A 23,804-nucleotide genomic window follows, 5' to 3' on the forward strand; every position below is an offset into this window, starting at 1 on the left:
ATTGTTTCTTCAATGGCAACGTGGGTTATATACTGAACTGTAAGTCCCATCTGTTTCTAGAACATTCATTTACCTTGTGGTCTGTCTCTGCTTTCCCCCCTCACTCATTCATCCTCTCTACCTTTAGACGTCTTGGAAAGGTGGAGGCATAGGATTGCAGTGGCAGGAAAAATTACACTACTGTATTTAATAGATTAATATTAACTGAATATATTGAGTGAATAAATGAATATAATCAGATGGTCTACTAATTAATCAGACAAGATGATCTTGCAGTCCTTTTTATCCATCAACTTCGTGATGGTTATGAACCACGAATGAACTTCATTCATTCATAGTCTTTCTCCTTGAGTGTGGATATTATTAAATTGGTGATCTTGGTAGTATGTCTTTACTCCAGGTTTTTTTTCAGTAAGCCTGCCCTCTTTCTCATTGCATTTTGATGCTGAGAAAACAAAATTTACCCATGAACAGTAACCACAGTAACCGCAGCATCACTCTAAAGACACTTTAATGCAGGACCTTCTGTTATGTTTGATATTTAAAATAGCTGTATTTTGATACCTGAACATTTCCAGATGTGTCACAGGAATTCAGGGACTTCTTCACATTTTTGTGTTCGTGATGTGCTCGCGCCCAGTTGTGCTCATGGGGTTGCTGTGTCTGAATGGGATGAACAAGAGTTTGCCAGTTGATCTCTATTTTCTTTTGCAAGAGTAGAGCTTATTCAACATTCATATGAATGTGCTAGAGGTGATAAGCATGCAATCAATTGACTTTATTTTTTGGAAAACTGAACAGAAGGGAGTCCAAAACACTTGGAGGTTTGCGAAAACGCCTTCAGTAGCTTTTGAGTGACTCTTTTTTGGCTGATAGCTGTAGTGATGGCCCTAAAGGACGCTTCTTACAGTCTTTATACTCCTGTGCTAATGATGATACAGGATTGGGCGAAAGGAGGGAGGGAGAAGAGGTATTTCTGAGAACAGTTCCCCAACCAAATATTGCCCGTCATGTTCTATAATTTATCAGCAAGCTGACAGCCTATTTCAGACTTGGAATCCTCCCAGCATTTTAAAATAAGTCACCCTTCTCAGCTGAAGTAGTTCTTTGCCTCTTATCTTAGCTGTACTGTTTGTGGAATAGCATAAAGGAAGGAATCTAGCTCTAAATTAAATGGCTTGGTGTTGTTCCAGTGCTTACTTTTTCCTGCCTCCATGAAGTGTGTCAAGATCCTTTTTCCTCTCAGCTGACTGCAATCAAAATGTCATTTTGTCATTATTGATCCTTTCTTATTAGAGCTTGGAAGTGCTGTGTTTTAAAGGGCTGCTTCCTTGCACAAAGTCGGCAGTCAGTACATGAAAGTTTCCTTGTCCTCACTTCTCCACAAGTATCTTCTCTTACACTTCCCTTATCTTTTCATGTACATGGGGGAGCAGTTTTAAACTGAGACAGGTGAGGTTTAGGTGGGATATTAGGAGGAAGTTTTTCACACAGGGTAGTGACACTGGAACAGGTTGCCCAAGGAGGTTGTGGATGCCCCATCCCTGCAGGCATTCAAGGCCAGGCTGAATGTGGCTCTGGGCAGCCTGGTCTGCTGGTTGGCGACCTGCACATAGCAGGGGGTTGGAACTGGATGAGCATTGGGGTCCTTTTCAACCCAGGCCATTCTGTGATTCTGTGATTCTATGAACGTCTGGTCTGAAAGAGGGGGGTTCGTGCTCATTTTTCCTTTTTTTGTTCCTTTTTTAAAGCTCAGAACTTGCTGAGCTACTCAGAATTCTGCTCATTAAAACTTTCAGCCCCCTCTTCCTTAGTGCACGGCAGGACATTACAGCACCTTTTCCCCTTCTGTCTGTTTTTAGTGCTCTTTCCTCTTTACCATCATGCTGCTACTTTGATGGAACAAATGATCTGTTTGTCATATTGGAGACTTACCTTTCTACCCTCAGATCTCTCCTTACAGAGCTGACTTACTGGATGGGCATACCTCTGGTGAGCTGCAGACTGCAAATGCCCATTATTGCTCATTTCTCCTTAGGAAATTTGTGAGCATCTCAGCAAGAGATGAGACTTTTGCTGTGCTTAGTGGCGGGACAGCCAGAAAGAGTTGTGCTGGCTTAGGTCTGATTCCATATAAAAGTACTGACTAACGCTCCACTATGAGAGAGCCAAACTCCCTTATTCACACTTTCTGTTTCTTTCTGCTTTTGCTCATTTTTTCCAACCTGGACATGAATGTTGACTTTGAATGCGATGAAATTTTTGGGTAGATCAATCAGAAAAGGATGTTTGTCTTCTCAAGCAGTTCCCTCTTTTTTCTCAGAAGTTACCATTGACAGGGAAAGGTTTGTATGAGTTTTGTTTGCAGGATAGGTCTTCTAGAGGAAGCCTCCCTCTCAATTTCATTTTTCATGGTTCATGCTTTTTTCTGACCATTGCATGCTTGCAACTTTGTGGAAGAAATTCAAAGCAGCAAATGGAATCAAAGAGCAGGAAGCAATTTTTCCTGCTTTCCCACTGCCTACTGTATCTACTTTTTGATTTGCTCAACCAGGCAACATTCTGATTGTCTTGTATGCCTACGTATATGTATATAGGATTATAGGTATATGCATATGTCTATTCTTCTACATGTGTATATTTGCCTTAGAGATTAATGCGTAGGCTACATAATTACGGTTTACAGTTTTGCAAGAAAAACCCCAAACATATCAGAACTTGCAATGTTTAGGCGGTATAGTGAGTCTTCTGCCAGTATTTTAAATCACAAAAATGACTTCCAAGTATACACTGGTCTACATCCATCTTTACTTTTGAAGTAGAAGATATGCAGACGAGTTTCCAGTTAGTTGTTCCACCCTCGTATTAAGATAAAAGGTGTCTATGCTAAACTCATGGTCCAACGCTAGAGTTGGTTGCCAAAAGACATTTCTTGTTTTTGTTGCTAAATGGGTTTTAGGTAGAAGGGGAGTTCATTTGTTTGGGTGCTGCTTGCTTTCTGCTGCCCACAGAAGGAGCAGTATGTGTCCATCATGTAGATTTTAGGAAAGCGTATTAGCTTAAATAAATCTCACACTTCATATTTATAGATGCTGTTACCCTGCTATTCCATTAGTTGATGATCTAGACATTATTGGTAAAGGACCAGAGCAGCTCTCCATCCTTCTGGCACAGAAATCTGGATTTCTCAGTGGTTGTGAACTTTCTCTGTAATTAAACCAGATTTTAGTCCTACTCTTTGGCACAGAAATAATGTTTTGGTGATTCACTGTAGTTTCAAAAGGGTCTGTTAAAAAACACTTTGTACTCCACTTTCTACATGAAATGTAACAAGGAAAATTCTTTAATTGCATTTTGATTTTCAATTCACTGTCCAATAATTTAATATGAATGTTTATTAGGTATTATTCTAGTCTCTACTACAGTAATTAAAAGTTGTGAAGTGGTAGAAAGGAGCTATCTTGTTGCACAACGTAGCTGCTAGATTTTGCGTATTTTCTTTTGCAGTTATTAATGAACAAAGATATTTTTCCAGTGAAAGGCATTACCAGCTAAACAATTTCAAATGTGGCATTTAATAATATTGTAAAATAAAACTATTTCCCATGGTTGACTGAATAATGTAGCTTCTTCGAATAGTACAATCTTTAGCTAATTAACTGGGTGCTTTCATATCAGCAGCTGATTATTGCTTCTGGAAACAATCATTTAACCACTGAGAGAGGAACCACACATCTTAATAGAGACGCTTTTCCTTACAGATCAGCCCATTAAAAATTTTCTTGTGCGTGTCATCAGCAAGGCTGTAAAGTTGTTTGGGCTGATCCTGTGAACTTTCATAGGCCTCCATCTGTAAAACGAGTATAAAGGGTTGACTTTCTTAGAAGTTCTTTCATAGCCTGATCAACGTAAGACTGGTGAACATAAATCCTTAGTAGGATTCACAACATTCATTAGATGTGAATTAGTCTAAGCACGTGCTTCTTAAATCTGTGAGCTCGGTGGCAAATTAGGTAAATTTATGACTTACCTATAGAAGAAAAGAAATAAATGCATTTTAAAGAATGATCACAAAAATAATTTAAAACTCCTTAATTAGAAGAGAGTTTCTTATAGATGATTAAAAAAAATACACCTTTGTAAGGAATCTTAAGATTCTTTTCTGGAAGTTTATGGAGAAGTTCTTGGAAGACTTTTAGATGTCAAGTAGCTAAACTACCAACAATTGTTTTTTTATAATAAGAATCTACATAAAAATACTTTTTGTTCCTTGATCAGCACTAAATATTGATATTAGGAATGCCCCATCTCTGATCATTATTCCGAATCTGTGATTGACCTCACTTATTTCAGAAAAATGTAGTTATAGGGCAGACGTTATTAGTAGAACCTCTATTTTGATTTGAAGAAAGAAATGTTAATAAAATAAATGTTAAACATTATTTTTGCTCAAAACTAATGAGCCAGTTTGCATAGAGAAATCAAATGTACAATTATTTATATAATGAATAGGAACCTTCCCACATCTTGAACCTTTTAAATCACACACACAATCGCACAGAATGGCCAGGGTTGGAAGGGACCTCAAGGATTCAGGTTCACCAACCTCCACATTTCACAGCAGCCCAGGCTGCCCAGGGCCCCATCCAACCTGGCCTTGAACACCTCCAGGGATGGACGGGGCATCCACAGCCTCTTTGGGCAGCTGTTCCAGCACCTCACCACTCTCATAGGAAAGAACTTCCCCCTGATATCCAACCTAAATCTTCCCTCCTTCAACTTAAAACCATTTCCCCTTGTCCTGCTATTATCTACCTTTTCAAAGAGTTGAAAAATGTGGACACTGATCCAGTATTTCTTATGCTGTTAGCATACTCAACAAAACAGTCTAAATCCTTTTAAAAATGTTTTGTTGACAGTTAGGGAATTTTAATTCATTTCTGTCAGCATTGATGAGAGCACAGAGCAGTGGCTGCACACCCTGGATGTGATGTGCAGTTTTTGATAGAAGAGCTGAGCTTGAAAATGCTGTCAGGAGTTCATCACCAAATTATTGCATTTTGCCACTTGGTGTTGTGGATGCACTCATACTGCGTGCTGACAGAGATGACATCTCAATCATCTGTTAAAGTTTCTCTTCTCATAATAATTATCATATCTCTGAAATAGAGGTTTATTTGGGATGGAAAAAGGCTCAGGAGGTTTCAAGTCAAACCTCCTGCCCAGAATTCACACTGAATTCACACTGCTTAGGGTTCTGTTTGATTGTGTCTTGAAAACCTGCAAGTAAAACATCCCGCAGCATCTCTACACAACCTGTTCAGTGCTTTGCCATCCTTAGAGAAAAGCTTACCCCTAGATATCCAGCTGGAACCTCCCTTCCTTAAGTTTGTGGCTGTTGTTTCTCCTGATGTCTCCCCTCAACAAAGAGCTTCAGTTTCTCACTGGCCTTCTCTGAGATGCTGTCCTTTTCTGAGCAGGGCAGAACATTGGGATGGCGCTGGCTGCAGTCTGAGCAAAGATGTGTTACAGTGATTCACTTTTCTTTCCTTCCTTCCAACAGCCATTGGGTAGTGATAGAATCATAGAATCACAGAATACCCCAAGTTCTAAAGGATCCATAAGGATTGAGTCCAACTCGTGGTTTCACACTGCACCACCCAACATTATTCTGACCTGGTTCTCAGCAGCATAACTGGACAGACATCATCTATACAATGGACTGGGTGAGATCAGAATCAGAGTGAATTCAGCTATGGATTTTCAGCTCCCTAGGGCAACTCTTAGTCTCTAGTGATAGTGCAGAGCACAGATAGTCTCTGTGTGCAGAGCTTCCAGTAGCCTCCATGATGCTTGGACAGGAAATAAATATAGGTCTTGCGTTCCTCTGGAACATCAGTTTGAACAGCTTTTCTTTTTAGCTGTGTAAGGAAATAAAGCATTAAAACTATAAACTTACTCTATGTTTGATCGTATCAATTTAGATGAAATTGAGCAATATTTGAGCATTTCTCAGTAAACATAGCAATGGAGCATGAGTTACAGCAGCAGCATTTTCTCACATCGCTGTCTGTTCTTTTATCAGCTGTGTGCTCTTCGTTTATTGCCTCCCTTGAGTCATCAGTATTGGTCTAATGGACTGGAACAGCCTAAGGTGAATGGTAATTACTTATTGAGTTACTGATAGCCCAGATGAGAATAGGACTTATTAGATCAGTAATAATGGAAATCTGTGTTTAATGCAGAAATTTTAGAGCCTAAAAGAGAAGTGTCTGAATTTATCATCTTTTCTTTCTGTGCAGGAAGTGAAGATACTGTTTTGCAAAGGTTTAAAATTAATGATATGAATCATATTGTCAAAAGAAGACATTCCAAATGGTAAACATCAAAAAAGTGCATGGCACGTGGCCTTTCCTAACAAAACAGTTTAGTGAAAATTATAGAATCATAGAATCACCACGGTTGGAAAAAACCTCCGAGATCATCTAGTCCAACCGTCCACCTAACGTTAGCATTTCCCCTGACCCTTGGTACAACATCTAAATGTTTTTTGAACACCTCCAGGGATGGTAACCCCACCATGCCCCTGGGCAGTCCATTCCAGCACTGATGGCTCTTTTTCAGAGAAGAAATTTTTCCTACTATCCAACTTGAACCTCTCTTGGTACAACTTGAGGCCATTCCCTTTCATCCTATCTCTGGTTACACAGGAGAAGAAGGAAAATGGTGCTCCACTGTACAGGATAATGGAGAACATGCAAAGAAGATTCCTTTGCTCAGGAAGCTTTAAGAGCAGATACAACTGTGTGTAGGAAAAAATAAGGAGGAAGAATCAAAATATAAGAATGAGAATAATAGCAATAATAAATATACTCTGAAGATTATATGAAGATTATCTGAAGCCTAACATTTGCCCTGAAATTTTAACAAGGATTGCTACGATATTTCTTTATTTAGTGAACCAGATGTATCTAGTGAAAAGTCATAAACAAGACATCAGAGCAAAGACAGTATGTGATCCAAGAATAAAGCAGGTATATCTTACATGTTCACCAAGAAAAAGTATACTTCATACTATACTTTTCACTAGTAAAACAAACAAAAAAGATCATTTAAAATCATCCAAAGATGATCACAGAATGGCTTGGGCTGAAAAGAACCTCAAAGATCATCTACTTTCAACCCCCCTGCCATGGGCAGGGTTGCCAGCCACCAGACCAGGCTGCCCAGAGCCACATCCAGACTGATGTGATCTTAAATATCTCAAATCTAAATATCTAAAAGCAGGAACTCCATTTTCTCTTTAGACTCATTAATCTTGTTTAAAATTCTTGCATGATGTTACTTTAAATGAATAAAACATTTTGTAAATATTCAGCCAAATGGAAAGCCCTAAGGAAGCAGGTTATTGCTGCTGTGTACTTTACTATAGAGAATGGTTTGGAGACTCCATTTCTTTTATCTTTGCCTGAAATAAGAAGTAACTTTTTGAGCACCTGTGTCACAGAAAGCTCCAACTAATTCTTTCTGAAACAAAGGACTTAAAATTCCAACCAAGCCTTCATTTTCTCAGTGCTCCCATATTTATGATGCTGTTGAGCAATTCTAACAGTTCATAAATGCTTCTTATAATCTCATGTTTTCACGAAATGTCTTATTTTATAATGGAGTCATTCCCATAGATCACCTGAATGACCCTTGAGTACTTTTTCACTTGTAAGAGGAACCTTGACTTCAAGTAAGCCAAGAGCAGAGTGATTCTGCTGTTATGTGATCCTTTAAGGTTCAATCTTTACCCTAGTTCAAATTTGCCTTGGTGCTGGAGCATCCTGGTAAATTCATAGCTAGGCTTCCCTAATGTAGTTGGGATTCAGAAAGTCCTTTCCACTCTTACAGTTCGATCTGTCTGTCTGTCTGTCTATCTATCTATCTATCTACCTATCCATCTATCCATCTATCAGGGCACATCTGATATCTGAAGTTCACTCTCTGCTTTGGTGGGTGGTTATTGCTCACTGTATTTATACATATTGCCTTTATTTTTTGGCTCTGCAGAGCATTCCAATTTACATCAACTGCTGCCATGGCTTCCTCTCATACCAAGAAATCTGAGCTGCCTATGGGTAGATAAGATTTGTAGAGATAGCCTAAATAATATGGGCTAAACAGTATGTTGTAAATCAATGCCATATTTTCAAAATTATGGAGTTAATTGTATTTCTGTCAGGAATTTGAAACTGAGATTAATTACTGAAGTTTAATTATACAGTCACACATGAATGTAAATATATGAATTTATGTAGGGTAGCTCATTTGAATTTGCAACATGGTGTTGTTTGTACTTGAATTACTAAATACTTTTGTCCTTGTTAGATATTGGCCGTTGACCCCCTCCCATTGTTTACATACTGCTTATGATCATTTGCAGTAAAAATTGTAGTACTTGGCCACGATTGTTTCATGTTTCTTGTTTCCTTACTGTTAACTAAGCTGAAGATGATGATATTGTTAGGACTGCTAATATAGACCTTAGGATGTACATTTTCAGTTTTCCTCTCTGCTTCTGGCTTCTATTACCAGAGCTATGCCAAGTAGCTCCTAATTCTGTCCTTCTGAGGGCTGTGAGAATAAATTCAATAAAGTTATTAAGTATGAGATACCATTGAGGCTTTCACAGTAACTGAGACAAAGTAGAAGGGTGAATTTTAAATTCTGCTTCTTGAATGCCCACTTATGTGATTTTTGAAATTGGTTTTCCTTGAACAGTTATAGCAGGCAAATTCAATCAATTGAGTATTCGTAGAGAGTAAATACAAAAGCAAAGTGAGCATGGTCAAAGCAAATTAATTTCAAAATGTGAGTGACTTTCATTAGGAAATGCTTTTACATTCTTGCCAGTAAGCATTCATCCAACTCTCTGCTGGAAGTATCATGATTAAGTTTTTGTTTCACTTTGGGGAAGGCAATGAAATCTGAAAACAGAGTGGCATACACAGATTAAATGTTATCAAAATTGAAGAGTTTTTAACCCATTCTCTTTCTGGATGAACTGTTTCAGAGATCCTAATCCCACCGAGGTCACTGATAATTTTATTAACTTACATTAGCCTATATGATAAATAATCGTATATGTTGTTTTCTTTTAGTATTCAACACATAACACAGATTTCCAATTTTCAAATACCAAATAAAGTTCATCAGCAACCTTCTTAACAAAGGCAGCAATTACATTTTCATTATTCCCTCACTGCTTGTTAAACTGGGTCTAGAGTGTTTTATGGGTCTGGAGCAATAAACATTATCTTATGTTGAGAGATATTATAAAGTGTGGAGAAAAACATAATTAATTATTATTATTGGATATGTTCAATATGTTTTCATGTGAGAATGCCAGAGAATCTAATTATAACTTTTTTTTACTGAACAACTTGATATTTTGGAGCTGTGATAATGTCATACAAAGCCTGTGGGTGTTGCCAATGAATATTCTATAGTCAGTAGCAGAAGCTTGCTACTTCCTCATTTTTGGCAGCATCTAAACGCTATTCCATCTACGTTGTGTAAAGACAGAGATGACTTCTCTTTCTTTCATTTAAAGTGTCTTTCATTTAAAATTTCACAATGTTAGGAACTTTCTTGTATGGCTTCTGACCTCAAGCAAGACAATTGTTTGATCTTTAGGTTGGCACTCACAGGTATGGAATCATAGAGTCATAGAATGGCCTGGGTTGAAAATGACCATAATGATCATTTAGTTTCAACCCCCTGCTGTGTGCAGGGTCACCAACCAGCAGCCCAGGCTGCCCAGAGCCACATCCAGCCTGGCCTTGAATGCCTGCAGGGATGGGGCATCCACAGCCTCCTTGGGCAACCTGTTCCAGTGCCTCACCACCCTCTGGGTGAAAAACTTCCTCTTAATATCTAACCTAAACCTCCCCTGTCTCAGTTTAAAACCATTCCCCCTTGTCCTATCACTATCTACCCAAACCTGGTGTGGCCATACTGTCAGAGTAGCCGGAGGAAATCTGCTTGAATACGTGCCAACTCTTGATAAACCTAATTATTGTTTTTATTGCTCATTGGAATAGTACACAGGAGTCAGAGTTTTGAAAGATCTTACATTATAAAGTGCTGAGCTCTTAGGAAAATCAGCCGTCATTTCAATGGGAGCTGCTGAATCCTTTTGAAAGTCTGCCCTTCATTATGTAGTACCTTAAGATGCAGCTGGTCATATTACACGCGACAAGAAAAAAAAAATACCAAATTGGAGACATTTGCAATGCTATTTCAGCATTATAAAGATAAAAATACTGTAGAACTGTTGCAGTTTTCTGCAAACTATGCATTATAAACTCAGGATGCTTGATGTTATATTTACTTCTTGTAGATAAAGACACATTAAAGTACTAAGACCGTGATTATGTTTTGTCATTTTATGAAGGGAAAAATGTTAAAAAACCCACATCCATTTTATCTGCCAAAAATATGCTTTGTCTACCATGAAATCTCTAACATTAGCTGGTACTGCTCATAAAATTGTACAAGGCAGGATTTCCCAGCAGTTCTCTTCTATTTCCTGGTTTAACCGAGGAATGAATACTGTGGCCAGCCTCTGTAGTAGAAGATACACAGACGTGAGATGTTACAGAAGCAGTGAGAACTTAGTGAACTCATCCAGGGCTGAAGGGATTGAAATACAGCAGTATTCCCATATCCCTCATTCATTACAAACCATAAAATTGTTACACGCAAGTGAGCTGTTAAAGAATGATGGTGCTTTGCTGAGTTGTATGTCACACCATAGCCGTGCTCAACAAGCCTAGCCTGAGCCATGGATGAGAGCTCTAGGTAGTTTACCTACAACATGTAAAACCACAATGGATAAATCCATTACGCCCCAGTTTTTTCAATTACATTGTAAGCTCAATATTTCAATTAATTTCAATACATAATAGAGTTGATTCACATTCTTTTTTAAAGATCTTGTAGAGCTTAAGAATACCATAGAGAATGCAAAATTTCTGAAAGGATGCAGTTTATTAGTTAGAGTAAGTGTATTTTGTATTAAAGGAATGTGTTATGTATTTGGAGAATATAATTTATCTTTCCTTATTGGAGGAAGACTTCAGTTCCTGTTGTGTAAAGAAGGTGGATTTTACTGTTAATAATGGTAATAGCATAGATATTGTGATGCAGCTAATGCTGCTGTAAGAACACAGCCCCTTTACTATTCTGTGTTTATTTTATTCCTCATGGGAATGACATTCTTTAGAAATACAAGGTCCATTGGAAAATTATATTAAAATTAGATTCCAGCAGCAGCAATGACAAATCGCTGCTCTGCAAATAGTAAAAAACTGTTAGATTCATTTGGCCAAATTCCAGATGTGCTCAGTCTTGAGTTGCTGAGCTGCTGAGTCCGTAACAGTCAAAGGGGATATAAGCATTATCAAGGTAGGGTATTTCAAAATGACTGCAGTAGAACGCAAAGAATCGTGTTAGAATTACCAGCCTATACATGCTTTGTTTGCCTACATCTCATGCTATAATAAGTTGAAAGGTCCATTTTGATAGTTTTCAAAACAAATTCTAGCTTTAAGATGAAATTCGTTGCAATTTGTAAGGTTATTCACAGAAACTAACTGCAGTGTAGTGTAGCTAACTTTAGGGTAAAGAAGGTAACTTCAGTGTTAAGGAACTAAAATCTCCTGTGTTTCTCCTTCCAATGGAGAGAAAGAGAGTGGGAGGCAAACACCTCCAGAATGGAATCCAGAGCTTATGTCTAACTTTAAGTTGTCTGAATTGTTCTTTTTAATGCCATATCCCCCTGTTGGTGATGCAGAAGAATTCACAGTGTTTAACCTTGGGGAATATTACCACTTAGAGCTGTCAAAATAAATTCCTGGGTTAGTTTCCTTCTTTTCAAAAGGAGAATTCTAGAACTTGGGAAGCAAGTTCTGGCAGGGGAAATTCAGGTTGTATGTTAGGAAAAATTTCTTCTCCAGAAGAGTGGTCAGGCTCTGCAGCCCAAGCAGGTGGTGAAGTCACCATCCCTGGAGGTGATGATATGTACTGAAAGATATGCTTTAGTGAGGAAGTATTGATGGTATGTGGACTGTTGCACTGGATGATCTTGGAGGTCTTTTCCAGCCTTGGTGATTCTGTGATTCTGTGTCAAAGACAAGGTTGAGCTTGCTGTGTCTGGCAGTGAGGCTGGGAGTATTTGTGCTCCTTCCTTGTGTATCCTTTGCACTTCTGCTGGAGCACCCGACCCGTGACATAACCTTTGCTATTCTGTCTCTGGATGTCCTCTAATCTTTCAGTACCAATTATATCTAACTCTTCTGGATTTGCTAGTCCTTTAATGCTCTTAAAAGCCAGACAAACATGTTTTACTCATCACAGCAGCTGTATTCACTCTGAAGTGGTATTTTAGTAATGTGCTGTGTATGATCTGCTTATAAGATTTTTGTAAACACCGAAGTGTCATATTTAATTTACCATCTACATCTACTGTAGGTTCTTGATTTAGTCAGTCAGTGCAATGCTTTTCATGGATTTGCTTTGGACCAGGAACGATGGCTGAAGATCGCACAAGACGTACCTGTTCTTTTCCATTACCTGAAAGGAAGCCTGATCATCTCAGTGAAGCAGTTCAGTACTATAAACGTAGATATTCTTGATTTGAAGCATTACGAGTCACCACCAGAATGCCTAGCTTAGCGTTTTATAGGTAAATAAATACAACTCCCACTGGTCTGCTAGGTTCATGAAGTCACTGAAGTCTTACCTACAGTGAATTAAATACCTATTCAGTTGAGGAAGATCTCACCATTCAGAGAACATCTGTGTGTTCCACTCTTCTATTGTTGTCCTGGGGCTTTTTCCCCCAGGTAACAGTGCTGGGCCACCCATCTGTGAGTCCTCTACAGTCTCATCCTGAATCACTTATGCACTTTGGAGAAGAAGTCAGTTGTGGAGCATCATGGATCCCTGAAATGTAGATGCTGTTTTGCAGCAGCCAGTGCTTAGCTTTGTGATCAGTGTTCACTAGCTTCAGTAAAGAAACATAATTTGAACCTAAAATGCTGGGCTAATATATTTGACTTTAGATAGAAGTGAAAACAGTAATTCTGTTAAGTACAAAATACTTTCCAATGTATTTCTAGTTGCTAAGAAAGAGGAGTATTAGCCTTGAAATGCAGTCTCTGCTCAAGATGAAGTTCCATCCCCTCTGGATGCAACAAGAGAAGCAATGCCATATTGTTTCACAAGGACAGCAGTGCTTTGGTTAAACCATATTTAAGGCTGAGGTGTATTTCTGCAGATTTGAGTCAGATATTTATGTGGGGGCAGCTAAGTGGCGCCTGCACTCTTTTCTGACACTGTACTCATCTTTATTTTTTACTATTACGAGCTTCTTCAAGGAGCAAAGCCGCAATTCCCCTTTTTGAGTCAGGAAAGCCCGTAGGCTGCACCTTTGCATTGGGGAGATGCAACAAGGAGGCTGAGTTTGCTTGGAACAGATTGCAAGGGGAGGCCTGGGCCCGTCAGGCTCTGCTGAGCACCGGGCCCGGTCATCCATCACTGTCAAGAGCAAAGGGAATGAAGCACTGGACCGTTCGTGCTCATCTGCTGACTGACAGCTGACGGAGGCCTAATGCCACCTCCGGGCAGATAATCTGCCATCAAGGGGGAACGTGGATGAGGGAGATACTATATCACAGTCTGCACGCTGCTCCGTGCTCAGAGCTGCTGACATCTTCACAAGGAAAGAAAGAAATGTCAGCTGTGCTTTAAGGGGCCGCGGTGTATTGTAATGCTTTGCTGAGGCCGCACGGTTCCTCATTTCCATCATTTCTTGTAGATCTGTTTAAAAAAAAGCCAACCCAACAGATTAATGGCTTTGTGGGGCCACGCAGTCAGGCACGGAATGATAACGGGAGGGCAGTGTTCCCTATGAGCAGATGCGCTGTTTGTTTCACCTATCCTTCTAATTCACGGCACTGCAGACATGCTGCAAAGCACTGTAATTATTTAAAAATAGCAAAGCCTCCTCTCCAAATATAGGCCTCTGCGTAAGCCTACATACTTAAGGAGCGTGAAAAATGTCTTGTGATGGAAAACTGCAATTAAAACAAGAAAAACCTAGTAAGGATTAATGCTATTTCCTGCAGAGTTTTGTGCAGCAAATAGTTCCTGTGGATGCTAATTTAGAGCAGTGCTCTACAGATAGGCTCCAAGCCCATGTGAGAATATTCCATTTTCAAAAATTCCTGTTCTGCCACCTAAGGAAGAATTCTGCATCCTTAATTTTGTCAGTCTTACACTCAAGGTTTTATTGTTTTTTTATTTGCTATTATTTTTATTAACGGCATCTAATTTTGCTATTCATTACAAATCGTATGCATTAGCTTAACTGGGGAACATTTTAATTGAGCACTGCTGGAGATTTTCCAATAAATTAACATTACATACTTTTAGCAGATGTCTGAATTAGACATTGTTATTAGACATTGTAATTAATAGAAGTATTACTCAAATTAAAATCTCAGGGCCTTAGAAAAATTGAATTGTAGGTGACTGAGTGATGTTAACTCACGAATAGAAAGGAACTGTTGAACCCCCTCCATTGGGTTTCATTAGGCCAATCAGTGCACTTCAGGTTATCTGGAGAGGGAGTTAGCTGAGATCTTTGGCATAAGGAATCAAGGCATGTTTTATCAGTGATATTGTGAACTTTGTGAAGTATTTGACCCATCATTCTGTTAGTGGGATAATGAACATAACAGATTTCTGGGAAACATAGTACATGTTTATTAGATTACTTTTAGATAGAAAAATCAGATAAACATGTTTTGTCGACATTCTTGGGTCTTGAAAATTACCTTTTCCATTTTCAAGGAGAACAAATGCAAAACTGATTATGGAGAAGTGCATTTGTGGCTCCTGAAGGTACAGAGTATCAGTGAACAGACAGAGAAAAGCAAGAGAGTGACTTTCTGGGAGGGACTGCCTCTCAGTGAAGTGAAAATAGTCTTTCTGGTTGGAATTGCTTTGGTCAGACATAAAAGTCTTCATCTGAGCTAACCACCATTGGCCCTATCAATCAGTGGGGAAAAAGTGGTCATCTGTAGACAAGATTCATTTCTTCTGTTTGTGAATGCCTAAAAGCAATGGGTTGCCCTGTGCTGCATATTTCTCATTGTTAGCCCAGGTGCTGTAGATAAGAGGAACCTTTCCTGGATCAAGCTCTTCCATGCTCTATTTTAGGAGAAACAAGGGAGTTAGTGTGATCTTGTTAGCCCCAGTGACATATTTTGCTTCAGTATTATAATACGGCAATATTACTCAAATAAGTGTGTACTGCAGAAGCAATGTTTCTCTGAGATTCCCTCTTCAGGAAAAAAATGTTTGAGTTATGCCTCTATGCATGTAATTAAAAACTTGAAACACCACTGCACTGCTATTTATCTACAAATTCATGGCCAGCCAGGAATTTCAAAGGGATTCTTCCACTTTGAATGTGTTATGTGAATGTCCAGCATAAATATCTGTAGTCTCATTTTGAGAAGCTCTGAACAAAAAGAGTCAGTAACAGCTTGTTGGTGTTAAGAAAGCCAGTATTAACTGGCATAAGACCTAACTACTCCCAGGCTGAACCCTCGAAAAGGGGCATCCTCTAAAATCAAAAGTCACATTTAGAAGATCGTTTATGTAAACATGAATTTGTAAAAGGAAATAAGAAAGAAAGCAATGCATTTAAGCAATCTGGGGACTTTACCATTAGGTCTGCACTGTTTTGTGAAGCTGGTTTTCTTTATCGCTAGCTAGGCAAGGATCTGGCATCTACGTTGATGATTCACAAGTAAGGAGATGCTGAGCCAAGAAGTGCCAGGAAGCATACAGACTGGGACTGCGTCCCCAGCAGCAGCAGTCTCTTTAAGAGAAGCTGAGGACACATGGGTTTCCAAGGTCTGGCCATTATAAGACTTTATTTATCCTGTGAATCTTCTGTCCTTCCCTCAGGGTCTGGTTCCTGCTCTTTCAGATGTTTTTTTCCTCTAGAAAGACTGGGGCACAAGCCCTTTCTCTACAATAAGCAAACCGAAGTATTCCTGGAGCTACTTTGCATCTCTCTGTGCTTCACTGCAGAATTTCTGCCTAGAGCTTTGTGCTGGTTTTCATTTTTCATGGTGCACACATGATGTCCCAGTTGAGTATCCAGTGCATGTTTAATTCATGTGCTTTTCACCCCGTCTTTGAGATCATTAATAAAGCTGCTAAATAAACCCAGGCTTAACAATCCTCCTTGCCACACCCCACTGGACATCTCCTCCCAACTCTGTGCTTATCAGCCTTTGTTTGGATCTTTCTGTCTGATAGTATTCTTATCCAAGCTGCTTTAGATAAGGGTTTCAAGTAGGGCTTGGAAAGGCATTGTCTGGAGCTCAGCAATAAAGTCCAGTTGTATTTTATCAGCTCTGTTCAATTCCTGCACTGACAACCAGATGCTGCTGGCAGTGCCTGAAAAGCAGGAATGGTAGAAATGGCATAATTGTCTGCCTTACCATGATATCTCAATATCACACTCTGTTCTGGGTTAGGGCTTTTTCTAGGCACTCGGTGCACTGCTGATCGTTACAGAGTGCTGCTTTATTCTCTCATATGATGGCATGCTGGCCTGTTCATTTGTAGAAGAGGATAATTATCAACCCCAATCATTTACCAGCCAAGCATTAAGTTGCACACACAAAATTCAATATTAATTTTATTATTTTAGTTTGGGTTACCACGTCATGATACCAGGCTGGCAGCTGAAATCTCTATAGGTAAGTGTACCATCAGTTTGACCGTATGCTATGCAGAAGCAGGCTAATAATTGTTGAAATTTTCTTGTCCACTTCAACAAAAGCGAACTGTCTAACCTGGGTGAACACTGTGTTAATTAGAGCTCTGTGACTGCAGTACAGAACAAAACTGGATATGAGATTGCATACCTTTCAGCAACCCCTGTAGATAAGATCATTTTTTTTCTGCTGTTGTTTCCTCTGCTATTTTGATCAAACGTTTTACTGTTAACATTTGTCTGGTTTATATACATTTGTCTGTTTTATTTATTCTGGTTTATAACTCAGAATCTCTACTGGTGCCAAGGCCTTACTTTGATGAATATGCATGTGGACGCAGGTACATATAATCCTCCCACTGACTAGGTCATAAATCTCAGTGATAATATTGAAGGTGATGGAGGTGGAATTCATCTGAGCTGATCAGTAGTTTCCTTATAATTGACACTGAGAAATTGTCACTTTTGAATATGGTTCATTTTATCCTGAAGAAAACATCCCAAATATGTCGCATGAATCACTGCAGCAGTGTTTGTTTCTTTCCAGAGTACAGAAGAATCCAAGGCCGAATTCTTAGTTGCAGATATCCATTGTAGATGTCTAAAACTAAGAGGTATGAATTCCAGTTTGAGTGTATTTAGTTTAGCATTGATGTATCTACCCCAAACCTCAAAATGTAAACACTTGATCTACACAATCAGAAGATATATTCAGCAGCATGTGCAGGTACAGTCAGTTTATGAGGTCTCATGTACTGTGTGCATGAATGTCACATAATGGTATGTGGTTTTGTGTCATTTATTGTCATTTCTAGGGCAGTTTCCTCTGGCAGTTTCCCCCTAATACATCTCTGATCCTTACATTTTACTTAAACACCCCGCCATCCTTTTCCTAGCTGCTATAGGGGGCACCCAGGATTTACATCTGCTCTCTCTCTGGTCTTGTGCACGACCCTACAGCTGGCTTTTCTCATTGTCATACGCATGTTCCTATCTTTCCAATCACAGATACAGTCTCCGATGGCCTTGCAGCCCATCCACCCTTTCACACTGCCATGCTGGCTTCCCTTGTGGTCCATCGCCACATGACATACTGCTTCCTATTAGCACAGTCACACAGCTACAGGCACAGCTGTTCAGCCACTAATCTGCAAACCCCAGTAGATTGGAAATTTCAGAATCGCTTTTTCTCCCCTTCTGTCTCCCCACTGCCCTCTCCTAAGAGATGAATTCATTTTCGTTTTCAAAAACTTATTTTCCTGTCGTTCTTGTTGGTGCCTTTCCCAGTAAGAAATACAGAAGAACAAAATCTGAGTGCGATAATCTTGCCTTTGTTCATTAAAAATAACCTATGTTTTTTGAGAAGTCCATGTGTTCTGGGTTCTGAACTGACACGCTGTGCTAGGGCGCATCACATTTTGTAGCATCAATCAGTTTGTGTGTAATAATCTGTTTGATAGAATGGATGCAGCAGAACACTGTGTGTCAGAATCTGAGACATCATCTCCAGAATCTATTTTCAGCTACTGTTCTTCCTTTTGTGACCTATTTTAATAAGTGAGCAGTTACTTATTTTTCAACAAAATTCATAATCTAATATTTTCCATTTAACAATATCATGCTTGTTTAATAACAGTTGGGAACCACCGTGTGAGAACAATGACACACTACTATAATTAGTTGCAGGCAGTGAGTTACCATTACGGAGGTGACCTCTATTTTTAATTGGTAGTGAGTTGACAGCTGATCTCTACTGACGGAGGTTGATGGAAGTACAGAAACGAGAGGTGAAAGATACCCAGTAGATCATGTACGCCATCTCTCTGCCAGTGCCGAGCACCAAAATGACTTGTCAGATTTGGAAACATGAATGGTTGGATTCTGGCAGCAGTGTTCCAAGCTGAAAATATCCCTTGGGGGAACAAAGTGATTTAAAACTCAGCTCTTGGGACTTCATCTGCTATGACATTAGATTTTCTTCTTACATGGGAGCTTGTACAACTAACAGTTCTGCTCATTGAACTGGACCTGAATATAAGAAAGAGCTTCAATTTTGTTACCAGCTCAGAAGAATATATGGACAAAACTTTGCCATGAGTCACACACCTACTATCACCATTAGCTCTGCAGAGGCCTGAAGTTGAGCAGCCCTCTCCCTCTTGTGTGTCTCACTTAGTGTTTCTTCTCTTTGCTAGCATTTACCATTTTGCTCATTAGATATTAGATGGTAGCGTGGCACTACCAAATTTCCACTATTTTTTCTAGATGTTGTGGTCTTTCACTGGAAATACAAATTAGATAATTTCTTGTTTACAAGCCTGAAAGGAAACCCACTGGCCTTCAATTATGTCCTGTATATTGATGGTGCACAGCAGTGAAATGTGTTATATGAAAAAGCAGTAGGGGATGAACAGGCCTGATAGCCCGCGTATCTCGCAGTGGGTTACCAATCATGCCACGAGGAGCTTTTACTGAATGTCTTACTCCTTGCAAAGTGGTTCAGTCGTGCTGCTGCTAGATTTGTTGTCGTGTCAGGTTTCAAACTGCTGATAATCCTGTCTTCTCAAGCAGTAAAGCTTTCTCAGCCATCACAGAAGCAATGAATCTGACACCTTCTCATCGCAGCGTTCATTTTATTGTGGTCCTTCTGGAGAGCACAATCTCAGACACCAGAGTTAAACTTGGGCTTTCAATGTGTTTTCAAATAAAAGAACATTCTGGCTATAGGTCACAGTGAAATGCCATCAGCCTGTCTGCAGATTATAAGCAGAGCTTTCAAATGGTGTCTGTCATCCCACTTTTCATCACCGTGTTTTAAGGAGGTGGAGTTGTGGTTATGGATGACACACTCCTCTCACATCCAAAATGCAGAAGGAGGCATTTAGATAGCTTGCCTATTCAGCGAGGAACACTTTTCCTCACCACTGTTTATTCAGGAGGAAGCAGTCTTTTTCATACAGGCCTGGCTTGAAGTTGTATGCCCTTTTATTGCATCGGAACTTTTAGTTAAAACGAATCTGGCAACCGTGCTAAATATTAGCTTTATACATCATGTTCACCTAAGACTTTGTAAAAGTGAGCACTGCTTTTATGGAATCGTAGAACCAAAGACTCAGAATCATGCTGATTGCAAAAGACTTCTAAGATCCCCAGGTCCAAACCCAGCCCACCCCAACATGCCCACTCCTCACGTCCCTCAGTGCCACATCCCCATGGCTCTGAATCACCTCCGTGGACGGTGACCCCACCACCTCCCTGGGCAGCTGTGCCACTGCTTCACTGCACTTTCTAAGGAATTTTTCCTAATATCCAACCTGAAATATCCAGCCTGTTTCTTTGGTGCCCACCTTTCAACTCTTAGGATAATATCTTATTACTTATATGACACTTTTGCAAGTACTTGCCACTTAGCTATTTTCATAACTGTTCTACAAACTTCTTATATCTTCTAGCCTGTCATAGAATGACATAGGGTCATTCATCAGATATTTCCAGCTCCTCAGTGATCTTGTTGCCACGCGGACGGCCAAGTGGGTGTTTGGTGTACCAATGGAGAACAAACCTCTGTAATATTGCTGTGAAAGAAAGCGGAGGAAAAGCGTCTGAGACAAAACAGATGGGGGAAGAGGGGTTGTTCAAGCAGCTGATTGGCTTTAGGTACCAAATCAGCCTCCGTCACCCCATCATGGCTTATCCCTTTTCCTCCTCTCCCCATGCAGTCACTGTGCTTGTGCTGAACGGGTGGCAGAGCTGTGTTCCAAGTCCTAGCCCTGCAAAGCTGCTAGGGAAGGAGGAGGCTCGTGGTAATTGGTTAATCAGCTATTTTCAATTCAATTCCTGGCTGTGCTTACCATGGCAAATTAACAGTCCTTGTGTGTAAATATGACCCTTACTCCTAGATTAATTTGATTATGAGAGAATCTCAGTTTTCATTTAAAAATAATAACTTTCTGGCCGCTCTGACAAAACAAGTTTGGATATGCAGTCTAAATATTCCCTAATGGTTTAAAAAACAAAAGATAAATATGAAGAACAAATGAATCTCTTATGGGCGAATAAAAAATAATGTTTTTAAATCTCTGCTATGATTGCTTGAGGTTGAATATTTTGAGAGCAGAAAATTTCTCATTTTCACTCAGTGCTGGATCAGCATTCTGTGAAAGCCAAATCTTTTTAAGGTTGCTTCATTTGAGTCCACAAGTAGGGAGCTCATCTTCATTAATGACATCTGTTATCTTATCCTAGGGTTCCTCTCAGATATCTGCAGTTATGCAGAATGCCCTGTATAGACTTTCTGTATTGCTAATTTCATTCTTGGTGCAACTTTCATCTGTATTGCTGTGAGAGATGATTTTGCCTATGTGTATCTGACTGCTCAATAGTACACAAGTGCAGTAATGTTGTTTGTTTAAGACAGAAGTACAAGCTTAAGTCTCTATTAATTGCAAGCTGTATTCTGTTAAAGGCCTGATATGTGCTATAAATGCCTTGGCAATGAGTGTATTAGGAATCTAACTTAACAGCAGCAAGTCTTTATGTAACAGGGCTTTGATTTTCCTCTAGACTTATACCTACAAGCAAAAGAGTAAATCTGCTTAAAGCCAAAGTCAGGCTGGTCTGAAAGGAAATGTATTTTTATACATTTCTCATTAGAACATCTGCTGTTGTTAAATTTCTATTACTGGTGTGATACCATTGACGTACGTGGAACTGTGAAGATAATTGAAGTGTATGCTAATAAATTAAAATATTCCCAAGAACAGGTCTAGGCACAGGAACTTAGTTGTCCATACTGGTAGATTGCTAAGATAGGGTATAATGTCATTTTGGTTAGGCTAATTAACACACTGTCAAATAGTTTCTAGATAGGACTTGTTTATTTTAATGGCTTACTAGTACAGATATTGCCTACTGCAGGCAGAGGGGGCAGGAAACTGACATGGCTTGGCAAGTACCTGCTGGTCAAACTGAGGGAAAAGAAGGGCAAGTACAGGCAATGGAAACAAGGATGTGCAACCTAGGAAGAATACAGGGTACTGTCCAGACATACAGAGATAGAATTAGGAAAGCCAGGGCACAGATGGAACTGAACTTGGGGAGGGATATTAAAAACGAGAGAGATTCTGTAGGTGCATTGATCAGAATAGACAGGCTAAAGAGAGTGTAACTTCCCTGATAGATGAGAAAGGAGAGCTGTCTACAACAGATAAGGCTGAGGTACTCGATGAGTTCTTTGCTTCAGACTTCATTGGCTGCCAGGATTCTCATATTTTTCACGTCCCTGAACCTCACACTTCTGAACCTCCAGGTGGGAACTGGGAGAGCAAAGTACCCCTCACTGTAAGGACAAAACACGTCCAACACTACCTCATGAAGCTATCTGTACAAATCTATTGGGCTGGACAACATGCATCCCAGGCTGATGTGGTTGCTGAGCCACTCTTGAAAAGTTGTGGTTCTCAGGCAAAGTTCCCAGTGACTGGAGAAAGTCCACTTCTCATTTATTAGAAGGGGAGGAAGAAAGACCTGGGGAACTACAGACTGATGAGCCTCAGCTTTGTACTGGGAAGATCATGAAACAGATCCACCTGGAAGACATTTTAAGGCATGTAAGAGATGAGAAGGTGATCTGAGGCAGCCAGCACAGCACCAAGGGATGATTGTGCCTGACCAGTCTAGTGGCATTCTGTAATGGTGGACAAAGGAAAGGCAACTAATGTCATTTACCTGGACTTCTGCAAGGTCTTTGACATGGTCCCCCACCACATCCTTATCCCTAAATTGGAGAGATATGGATTTGAAGGGTGAACTATTTGGTGGATAAGGAACTGGTTGTGAAATTGCAGCCAGAGGTTTGTGGTCAGTCACTCTGTGTCCAGGTGGAGGCTGGTGATGAGCAGTGTCCCCCAAGGTTCTGTATTGTGACCAGTACTCTTTAACATCTTTATTTAACATCTTTATTTAACATAGATGATGGGATTGAATGCACCTTCAGCATGTTTGCTGATAACATCAAGTTGAGCGGTGCAGCTGATATGGGAGAAAGAAGGGATGTCATACAGAGGGACCTTGATAAACTCAGAAGGTGGGCACTTGTAAACCTAATGAGGTTCAACACAGAGGAGTGCAAGGTTTTGCACTTAGGTCAACTTAATCCCAGATACAGACTAGGAGAAGAACTGGGAGTAGCCCTGCTGAGAAAGACTTAGGAGTCCAGGTAGGTGAAAAACTTCTCATTAGCCAGCAGTGTGCCCTTGAAGCCCAGATGACCAATGGTATGCTGGGCTGCTTCAGAATAGTGATGGCAGAGGAGGTGATTGACCCTCTGTATCTGCCCTTGTGAGGCCTCATCTGGAGTATTGCACCCAGACTGGGGCCTTCAATATTGGATAGATGTTGGGCTTTTGGAGAGGGTCCAGAGGGGGGCCACGAAGATAATCAGAGGGCTGGAGCACCTGTCCTATGAAGACAGGATGAAAGAGCTGGGCTTGTTCAGTCTGGAGAAGAGAAGACTGTGGATGGACTTTATTATGGCCTTACAGTATTTAAATGGAGATTATAAACAGGAGGGAAGTCAATGTTTTACACGGGTAAATAGTCATTGGGCAAGGGGGAATGGTTTTCAACTAAAGGAAGGGAGATTTGGGTTAGATGTTAGGAAAGTTTTTCACTGGAAGAGTGATGAGGTGCTGGAACAGACTACCCAAAGAGGTTGTGGATGCCCCGTCCCTGGAGGTGTCCAAGGGTTGGATGGGGCCCTAGGCAGCTTTATCTAGTACTTGATCTAGTGAGTGGCAGTTCTGCCTGCAGCAGGGCGGTTAGAACTTGATGATCCTTGAGGTCCCTTCCAACCCGAGCCATTCTTTCTAATCCATGCATTTAACTTTACTTGAGTTCAGTCAATCTTTAGCAAAGGACAGTTGTAGGACTATGTTAGAAAGTGTTCAGTGTTAGG

General features: G+C 40.0%; 1 protein-coding gene across 5 annotated transcripts in view; it reads left to right on the top strand.

Moving 5' to 3' along the window:
• The window catches only part of MSRA (methionine sulfoxide reductase A), a 263,186-nt gene that overhangs the window by 67,427 nt on the left and 171,955 nt on the right, over positions 1-23,804 (top strand). The window contains exon 3 of one of the 5 annotated variants that reach the window (XM_085218307.1): positions 17,397-17,463. The exons of the other annotated variants lie outside the window; for them this stretch is intronic. Within the exon in view, the coding sequence (XP_085074433.1) occupies positions 17,397-17,463 (67 nt within the window). The remainder of the gene's footprint in view (positions 1-17,396; positions 17,464-23,804) is intronic. 5 annotated transcript variants of the gene reach the window in all.

Source organism: Meleagris gallopavo, chromosome 2 (assembly GCF_905368555.1).
Source record: "Meleagris gallopavo chromosome 2, MGAL_WU_HG_1.1, whole genome shotgun sequence".
Classification (NCBI taxonomy): domain Eukaryota; kingdom Metazoa; phylum Chordata; class Aves; order Galliformes; family Phasianidae; genus Meleagris; species Meleagris gallopavo.